This window comes from Phaseolus vulgaris, chromosome 4 (assembly GCF_051622355.1).
Source record: "Phaseolus vulgaris cultivar YP4 chromosome 4, ASM5162235v1, whole genome shotgun sequence".
NCBI lineage: Eukaryota > Viridiplantae > Streptophyta > Magnoliopsida > Fabales > Fabaceae > Phaseolus > Phaseolus vulgaris.
In genome coordinates, this window is record NC_143501.1 from 9,507,809 (window position 1) to 9,517,655 (window position 9,847).

At 35.2% G+C, this 9,847-nt stretch overlaps 2 protein-coding genes across 3 annotated transcripts; both read left to right on the forward strand.

Annotated features, from left to right (window-relative positions):
- Window positions 1-2,615: 2,615 nt before the first annotated feature.
- Window positions 2,616-7,531, forward strand: LOC150027883 (uncharacterized). Of its 2 annotated transcripts, XM_090301739.1 has the most exons (3): window positions 2,616-2,771; window positions 6,689-6,959; window positions 7,043-7,531. In XM_090301739.1, exons 2-3 carry the CDS (start codon window positions 6,693-6,695, stop codon window positions 7,277-7,279), a joined length of 504 nt encoding a protein of 167 aa, XP_090157865.1. In that variant the 5' UTR covers window positions 2,616-2,771; window positions 6,689-6,692; the 3' UTR covers window positions 7,280-7,531. The 2 variants fall into 2 exon arrangements, with proteins under 2 accessions (XP_090157865.1, XP_090157866.1); XM_090301740.1 differs by lacking the exon at window positions 2,616-2,771 and having other exon boundaries at window positions 5,877-6,959.
- A 319-nt stretch (window positions 7,532-7,850) lies between these two features.
- LOC137836416 (uncharacterized) lies at window positions 7,851-8,895 on the forward strand. Its single transcript, XM_068645136.2, has 3 exons — window positions 7,851-8,327; window positions 8,412-8,647; window positions 8,724-8,895. Exons 1-3 carry the CDS (start codon window positions 7,854-7,856, stop codon window positions 8,893-8,895), a joined length of 882 nt encoding a protein of 293 aa, XP_068501237.2. The 5' UTR covers window positions 7,851-7,853.
- The last annotated feature ends 952 nt before the right edge of the window (window positions 8,896-9,847 follow it).

Here is a 9,847-nt window from a genome sequence, read left to right on the forward strand (position 1 = left end):
GTATTGTCTTCTCCAGGATCATGGATCCATCATTACAAACCAACAAACAGTATCAAAATACAAATGTTTCTAACAAACATATTAGAAAAATATGTTCCTTTATTTTTACAAAAGCTTTTAGGTAACAAAGTTAGGCCTTCTTTGAAAATATTTTAATCCACTTTCTAAGGTCCATTGCTAAAATCAGACAACTTCTCCACAAAGTGTTGATTTTTAAAATGTTGTGAAGTTAAATTATTACCTGGTTCAACATAATAATGCAAGAGCATGCATATTTTTCTAGAGCTTTAAGCTCTGGATTCTTCTTCCATATTTCCTTCATATTTCTCTTTTTCTATTTTCACTTTTAATTTTATTTCATCTTTTGTTACTCGAGGTGTGAGAGAAATTATAATTATTTGACTTCCCTGGTGAGTGAAGAATATTTTGTCGGTGTAGCCATCATGTATACATTTATGATCATATTGCCATGGCCTACCACATATAATGTGCCCATCTTCCATAGGAATAATATCACATCAAACATTTTTGTTGAACCAAGTGGTGTTCAAGCTTTGAAGAATCTAAATCCTTTGAAGGATGTTGAAGCCTCTGCTATGCTTGATGTTGCTGTGCTGGTTTAGCTTAGTTCTGGGGTAGTTTGGATGTTGTAATCCACCCTTTGATTAAATCTAAAGCATTAGCATTCTCAATCTTTGTGAAAGTAAAATGTTTTCAAACTAAGTTAAAACAACCAATTGTTTTGTCAAAACAACCGATTGTTTGTACTTAGGTGTTTTGAGAAAAAGACTGAAAACTGTTTTTAAAATGGTTGAACTGTTAAGTACCAAAACAACTGATTGATTCGAGGAAACAACCGATTGTTTGTTTTGGGACCATAACAGAAAAACTGTTTTCTCTTTGACTGAGCTTTAAATGTTTTAACTGCTTACGCTCCAGTCATTAAATGCTTTGACCAATCTTTAAATGCAATTTAAGAGTTCGTTAAGATTTGATAACAAACTACATCTTTGAATAAATTCAGAAAAACAGATTTAACAATTAATCTTTGACAAGTTTTTACTAAGAGTTTTTGAGTTTTTCAAAGAGCTGAAATTGCTAAGAGTTTGTGATTGATCAAAGTGTATGGAATAGGATTCTGCTTGTATTGATTTCAGATTATCTTCTGTAACAAGTGTAATCCTTGTACTCTGTTGAACAAGTTTCGTTTCTGTGTTTGTTGAGATTGGTTGTGTGTTTTTTAGGGGTTCAAGATCAGCAATCTTAGTGTTGACCAAGGAGAGTGTGTTTCTTGAGGTGTTCAAGGTCATTCTCTTGGTTGTTGTGTAAGTGATCAAGTGGTGATTGCTTAGTGGATTTCCTCAGGGTTTCTGAGAAGACTGGATGTAGCTCTGGGTTTGGAGTGAACCAGTATAAACAACTGTGTACAATTTCTCTATCCCTATCTCTTTAAATTCAGTTTTGTCAATTGATAACTAGTATAAACAACCGATTGTTTCGGTAAAACAACCGATTTTTTTTTTAGTATTGTGCTTTTGCTTTATGTTTTGAAAAACTGAATTCTTAATCAAGGTTTTCTTGAAGTATTTTCATTCTAGGCTTAAAAGTTTACGAAAATCTTTCTTAAACAATTCACCCCCCTCTCGTTTAAGGCCATATATTCTAACAATTTTCACTATAATTACCTATATAAATGGGTGCACTCACTTGTTCTTTAATTACTATATATACCACCATCATTATTTATCCAATCAAGTTTGTAAGTTTTTTGGTGGGGTTTAGTAGTTAAGGCTAATTTTTCCACCAACCTATAATTACAGCAGTTGCAATAGTACCCACTATCCACAATCAAAGAACAACTATTTTCTAAGATTTTGCAACATATGTGAAATAGGTTTTCCTATTGTGACTGTGTTAATTCAACTAGTTGGTTTCGGAAATGCCTTCTCACCAACAATAACTCTCCATCACAAGGATTCTTCTTTAGAAACTACAACTTCTTCTTGACTAGGTGAAGAAGATGAATTGTCCTGACTTCCTATGTCTTTATCTTTTAAGATCATGTTTCTTTTGTGAGGGCACTCAGAGGAATATTGGTCTCTTTCAATACACTTGAAGCACTGAAAATATCTTATTTTAGTTTCTTTAGAGGATTTCTTATAATTATATAATTTTCTTTTTCTCTATCCATTTCCCTTTCCTTGCCCCACTAGTACAAAATTTGAAAACAACGACCATTTATTTAGTGCGGCTTTGCGTTTAAACGCATTTGTAAAAAACGCGGTGGCATTTTTGTAATTAAATTGATTTACAAATGCGGTTCTAGGGTAAGACCGCATTTGTAAATCAATTAAAATGAATTACAATTGCGGTCATAGTAAAGACCGCATTTGTAATTCATTCTGAATTGAATTACAACTGCGGTCAGACCGCATTTGTAAATCAATTTTACCCTAAAAATAGAAGCGCGCCACTGGTTTTCACTTTCACTTTCGTCTTCTCCGCTCTTCGTTTCAACGTTCTCAGCTCTCTCCGCTTTGCATTGTAAGTTTCAGCTCTCTCTGCTTCAACGTTTGTTTTCGTTTTCGTTTTTGTCATTGTCATTATTCACTTCCTTGGCATTGTCATTTCGTTTCCTTACTCGTTTTCTGCATATAGGTGGTTACTGTTCTATTGGTTCGCTGGTTTTTTCTGCTCCGCCACCGCCACTGCTTCCGCCACCGCCTTCGCCTACGCCTTCGTCTTCGTCTCCGATCACCATCAACCTAAAGGTTGGTGTTGTATTTATTTAATATTTTGAATTTATATTTAAAATTTTGAATTCATATTTAATATTTTGAATTTTTATTTTTTTGTATTATAATATATATTTAATTAATAACTAATACAACTTGAAATGTATAACTAATAACTAATAATTTATATATTTGTGTGTATTTTGAATTTTTGTATTATATAATTTCTATTTTCTTAAATTTATATTATATATAAATTCTATTTTTGTAATTATTTTTATTTTTTGCACTTTCTCTTTGCATATCTTTCTTTTTTTCCCTGGCATCATTTATTTTTTATAATTGTCACTTTAAACTACTTTTACTTAAATAAAAATGAATATGATATTAATCTTTATGGAATTATAATTCTATAGTGTATTAAACTTTGTTCTAGAATTTTAATTTTAAAAGTGAAATATTTAGTTAGTTGTTAATTACATTTTAATAAAAGTTTTATGTTATGTTAGTTATTGTTACTTTTAGAATAGAAATATCGTGTTTGGATTGAGTCCGGGGGTGTTCGACCCTCGGCAAATGTGTGAGATTGAAGAGAATACTAATTATTAGAAAATCCTAACTATATTCCAGAATATATAATGGATCGAAGTTGGATTAATGATGTTCGTATAAGTGATGAGTACGAAAGGGGAGTAGAGGAATTTATACAATTTGCGCAGCGTAACGCGATTATTAGTGGTCATGATGGAGCAAAGATCAGGTGTCCGTGCGTTAACTGTTTGAATGGAAGGATACTGGATGTGAATATCATGAGGGAACACCTGCTATGTGATGGGTTTCTTCGATCTTATACAACTTGGACATGGCATGGTGAATCATTAAATTTACCACGTGTTTCCGTAACTGAAGAATATGTGGGTTCTACCATGGATGAGGCAGTACACGATGATGGAGATGATGATCGATTGGAGGACATGATTCGTGATGTGGGAGCTGAGTGTTTTGCAAAAGCGCATGGATATGAAAGTATGTCAAAAGATGCAGAGACTCCTTTGTATCCTGGATCAACTAACTTCACACGGTTGTCGGCGGTGTTAAGATTGATGAATTTGAAGGCAATAAACGGATGGACTGATAAAAGCTTCACGGAATTGCTCCAGCTGTTGAAGGATATGCTTCCAGAGGGAAATAGTCTACCTAATCGTAATTACGAGGCAAAAAAGATTCTTTGTCCAATGGGTATGGAGTACAAAAAGATACATGCATGTCCTAATGATTGTATATTATACCGGAAAGATTTTGAATTGTTGAAAAGTTGTCCGAGGTGTGGGTTATCACGTTATAAGTTGAAACAAAAAGATGATGATTCTATTGATGACATGGAAAAGCATGGACCCCCAATGAAGGTTATGTGGTATCTTCCCATCATTCCAAGGATGAAGCGTTTGTTTGCAAACCCAGACGATGCTAAGAATCTTAGATGGCATGCAGATGAGAGGAAATGCGATGACATGTACCGACATCTAGCTGATTCTATTCAATGGAAGAAATTTGATGATGACTTTCCAGAATTTGGTAAAGAATTAAGAAATATCCGACTTGGTTTAGCTACAGACGGAATGAATCCGTTTGGTAATATGAGTACAAATCACAGTTCATGGCCTGTATTACTAGTTATTTACAACTTACCTCCTGGATTGTGCATGAAGCGAAAATACATGATGTTGTCTATGATGATATCCGGTCCGAAACAACCAGGGAATGATATTGATGTTTATCTAAGTCCCCTAATTGAAGATTTGAAGTTAATGTGGGACCAGGGTGTCGAAGTATTTGACGGATTTGCTAATGAAACTTTCAAGCTTCATGCCATGTTATTTTGCACCATCAATGACTTTCCGGCATATGGTAACTTATCAGGTTATAGTGTTAAGGGTCACAAAGCGTGTCCAATATGCGAAGAAGACACTGCTTCTCAACAATTGAAACATGGAAGGAAAACAGTATATCTTCGGCATCGGAGGTTTCTTAGAAGTCATCATCCTTACCGGAGGTTGAAAAAAGCCTTTAATGGACACCAAGAGGGTAGTGGTCCACCAACTCCATTAACCGGTGTTGAGGTTTACGAAAAGGTAAATAACATAGACCACACCTTCGGCAAGTCCAAAAAAAAGTCATCTGTGACAAATATTTGGAAGAAGAAATCAATCTTCTTTGATCTTCCGTACTGGTCGAGGTTAGAAGTCAGACATTGTATAGATGTAATGCATGTTGAGAAGAATGTGTGTGATAGCTTAATTGGTACACTTCTTAACATTAACGGGAAGATGAAGGATGGTCTAAATGCTCGTTTAGATTTGATTGAGATGAACATACGCGGCGAGTTGGCACCCATACAAATGGGTAAGCGTACATATTTGCCCTCAGCCTGTTACACAATGTCAAAAGATGAAAAAATTAGTTTTTGTCAATGTCTAAAGGGTGTGAAAGTGCCACAAGGACATTCCTCAAATGTGAAGAGTCTAGTGTCAATGCAAGATTTGAAGTTAATTGGGTTGAAGTCTCATGATTGTCACATCTTGATACAACAATTGTTGCCAGTAGCTATCCATGGGATCTTACCAAAAAATGTTAGACACACCATAACCCGTTTGTGCTCATTCTTCTCTTCCATCTGTTGTAAAGTCATTGATCCCTCAAAACTAGATGAACTTCAAAATGAAATTGTTGTTATCTTGTGTGAATTGGAAATGTTTTTTCCTCCGTCTTTTTTTGACATCATGGTTCATCTAGTGGTGCATCTGGTAAGAGAGGTTAGATTGTGTGGACCAGTGTACTTAAGATGGATGTATCCTGTTGAGCGGTATATGAAAATTTTGAAAGGTTATGTGAAAAATCATTATCGTCCAGAGGCTTCAATGATTGAAAGGTACATAGCTGAAGAAAGTATTGAATTTTTTTCAGAGTACATGACAAAAGCAAATCCAATAGGTGTTCCAGCTAATTCATGGCACCACAGGCGTTCTACAAGTAAATGTTTACGTGGTGTGAATATTGTAAGCAAATCTCGATCAGAAGTCTTGCAAGCACATTTGTACATATTGAATAACACAGATGAAGTTGTACCTTACATAGAAGCTCATAAAGCCATTGTGAAGGCAAATAACCCAAGACAAGCAGAGAAATGGGTCTTGATGGAACATAATAGAACTTTCATGCCTTGGTTTAAAGATGAGGTGTTCAAGGATTCAACGGCATCAGAGACCTTGACTTGGTTGGCTGCTGGATTGAAGTTTGATGTCATTTCATGTACAGCGTACGAAGTGAATAATTGTATATTTTACACGAAGTCCCTGGATGAAAAGAGTACAGTTCAAAATTCTGGTGTTACTCTTGAAGCCGAGTCAATGCAGTTTTCGACTTCGAAAGATACAAATCCAGTACTTGGATCAATGGCATACTATGGGTTTATAGAAGAGATATGGGAGATTGACTACACTAAGTTTTCCGTTCCAGTTTTCAAGTGTAAATGGGTTGATAATAAAAGTGGGGTTAAAATTGATGAATCAGGATTCACACTAGTGGACTTTCGAAAGATAGGGTATCGAGATGAGCCATTTATAATGGTTCAACAAGCATCTCAGGTTTTCTATGTGAAAGATCCTACGTCAGAACATTGGTATGTCGTTTTACACGGGAAAAAACAAGGGGAAGCCATAGATGATATTGAATATGGCGAAACTCGTTCATTCACACCAATGATAACTAATAAAGATGACGATGTACTTGATGATGTACATGCAACCCGTAAAGACCACAGTGAAGGAATTTACATATAAACATTCAACCCACATGCAACATGTAAATAAACATTTATAATTTTATGTATTATTTTTATATGATTTTAATTCGATGCACATTAACTAATGTTTGTTACCTAATTTTTTTAACAGAGACATGGATGACGACCAGACTCCAGTCAGACCTCGATCTGGGCGAGGTAGTAGAGGACCTACTAGATTGAAGCGTCTTGCATTGAGACGTGCTGCTGGTGAGAAGACACATGTTGACATTGACGTCAACACTGGAGTGGCTTTTGGTCCTAAGGCAGATGAGTTTATGAGCTATCTTGGAGTTGTTTCTCGTGAGAGGCTCTCCATTTTGATTAATTCATGGGATGAGGTTTCAGAGGTTGATCGGAACATGCTATGGGAGGATGTTCTGGTAAGCTTTACATTATTATTGTTATCATATAATGCTTTTTAATATTGATTAATTAATTTTAATTTCATGATGTTATTTTGCAGGCAAACTTTGACATTCCTGATGTGGAACCGCTTCGATCAAAGATATTATCCAATATCGCACTTAAATTTCGTACCTTTAAGTCAAGACTGACATCGAGATACATTTTTGGCGACCTTAAAGACGAAAATCTATGTTTAAAGTACCAACATATTGATGAAGAGACATGGCGTCTTTTTAGAGAAAGCCGTGAAAATGAGGCTTGGATGGTAAGTGAAGTAACTTTTTTGTTTATATAACATTAATAAGTTTATCTTATTTACTTCAGTTTGTTTATTTCAATTATGACAGGATCGTCGGAAGAAAGCTCAAGAGATAGCTTTGAAGAATCTTACCCCGCACGTTATGTCTCGTTCGGGGTATAGAAAACTTGAGCAAACACTGATGGTGGAAAAGGAGAAATCTCAACAGGGGACGTATTCTGAGAATGTGGAAACAGGGGTCACTTCTCCTCCACCACCTTTTCGCCATGAAAAATGGAAGAGGGCCCGAATTAAAAAGTTCGGTGCACCAAGTTCCGAGCAATCCGGGGTTATAATCGAAAAAATTGTAAGTTATTTTTGTTATTTTCAATTTTTTTAAAGCATTAATTATATTAATGATTGAAAATATGATTTTTGTGTACTCTTGCAGGATTCCTTGGAATCCGACGGTACATTTGTTGCTGAAGGTCGTCACGATATCCTGGTTGAAGCAATTGGACGACCTGAACACTCTGGTCGTGTTCGTGCCGCTGGACAAGGGGTCAGAATTAAACTTTATTTTGGAGTTTCAGAACGACAACTATCCTCCTCCTCCAAGAAGGAAACTCAAATGAAGACTAAGTTACGTGAAGAAATAATGGAGGAGATGAGAAAGGAGACTGATTTGATGTGGCTGGAGATGAAAAAGGAGAATGATCGAATGCGACAAGAGTTTCTATCGCAACAAGTTTGTGCTGAGCCGATTGAACCCCTTGTTAGTCCCACTCCCAAGAGCACAAAGGGGAGTTGTGCGGCTCCTCCAACATCAGGGGATGATATCAATGGGCAGACAGAGGATTGTGAGCTACTGGTAGTGGGCGGCAAACTTCCTCGGGTGGTGGCACTTGGAAAAGTCTATAAAAACGCCACCACCTTACATAACGTTCCTCTCTCCCCTGATGTGGCGAAGGTAACTGTTGAAAAAGTACGATTTCCTGATGCTCGTGTTCCACTACCTTCAGATGAGGTAACCACTGTGGCCGATGCATTTCAGACATTCGTTGCCTGGCCCAGAGAGCTCATTCGATCTATGCCCGAACCTCATGTAATAATTTCGTTTCATTATATTATTTTTTATTTATATTTATATATTACATATAATTTAATACAAATGTTGTTTATCTTGTAGGAACCTTTTCAGCCACCAACTCCGAAAAAGAAGCGTGAGGTTCCAGTTGACGATCCTATGGCTTCCCTACGTCTCATTGCTAGTCAGATTGGCAATGATCCTTTTCCAGTTCCGTGGGATAATACATTTTTTCAAATCAACACTGAACTGCCACTGATGATTTACAACACAGATTTATCAGAATTTATATCTGGGAACCAGGAGCTCAATATAAGTATAATTCAATTTTTTATGATGTAAGTATCTTTACCTATTATTCAATTTACTTTATGTTAAATTATTATTGATTATGCTTTAACTAAAAACTTGTAGGTTTTTGCATAGAGTCTGTATCACTGAGGGGAAGGAAAATATGTATGGATTCGTAGATCCTGCATATACTAATCCCGTTGGACCAAACTCAACTGAGACTCAAGCATACATCACTAACATCCTGGAAAAAGAGGGAAAACAAATTTATTTATGCCCTTACATTAATGAGTAAGTTTAATTATATGTCATCAATTATTATTATTTCATGTTTTAAATATTTACTAACTCTTTTCAATGATCATATAGGCATCATTGCCAGTTACTTGTCTTATCAATGGTTGATAAGACTGCTGTGTGGTTCTGTTCCCTACACAAGAAGATGCCCACAAAATTTAAGGATATCATTGATACGTAAGTATAGTATAAACTTAACTTTGTATATGTTACTAATTAACCATCTACTAACGAGGTTTTTTGTATTAACCAGTTCATGGCGTGGATATAACATCCTAAAAGGTCGATCCAGTTCAAATAATTTGAACTACATAAGAGTAAAGGTTTGTAATTTTTTTCTTTCTCTATTATCATTGTTTATCAATATACTAACATATTACTTTTTATTGAATTATATAGTGTAATAAACAACCAGGAAGCTATGAGTGTGGCTATTACATTATGCAATGGATGATTACCATTATAAGACTAGGTGTTAAAGCTGGTTGGAAGGAGGTATATGTTAAATCATTTTTATAATTCTTGAACATATATATCTAGAAACTAATTTATGTCAACTTTGCAATGCAGTTATTCACAGAAGAAACACCAATGAGTGAGGAAGACATTTCATATGTTAGAGATTCTTGGTCCACATACTTCATTAATTTTTATAACTCTAGCATAAGTAAACAACATTAGTGGTTTTATTATATGTAATTTGATCACTTGTAAATGTACATTTTGATGATTTCAATTGGTTACTACATTTTTGTATTTGTCTGGCTGGGTTTAATCATTATGCAGGTTATTTAAATATATGGTTTCTGCACAAAACAGGATGTACCAAAAAAAAAAGCACTATTTACAAATGCGGTCATTTACCAAGACCGCATTTGTAAATAGTGAATTCGCATTTACAAATGCGGTCTTAGTAAATAACCGCATTTGTAAATAGTGATTTATGAATG

Bases quoted from the DNA above. Each gene is read 5' to 3' on its own strand.
- LOC150027883 (XM_090301739.1), top strand. From the start codon at position 6,693: ATGGATGACGACCAGACTCCAGTCAGACCTCGATCTGGGCGAGGTAGT. The intron at 6,960-7,042 runs GTAAGCTTTACA...GTTATTTTGCAG, and splicing joins TGCTATGGGAGGATGTTCTG to GCAAACTTTGACATTCCTGA.
- LOC137836416 (XM_068645136.2), top strand. From the start codon at position 7,854: ATGAAGACTAAGTTACGTGAAGAAATAATGGAGGAGATGAGAAAGGAG. The intron at 8,328-8,411 runs GTAATAATTTCG...TTTATCTTGTAG, and splicing joins GATCTATGCCCGAACCTCAT to GAACCTTTTCAGCCACCAAC. The intron at 8,648-8,723 runs GTAAGTATCTTT...AAAAACTTGTAG, and splicing joins ATAATTCAATTTTTTATGAT to GTTTTTGCATAGAGTCTGTA.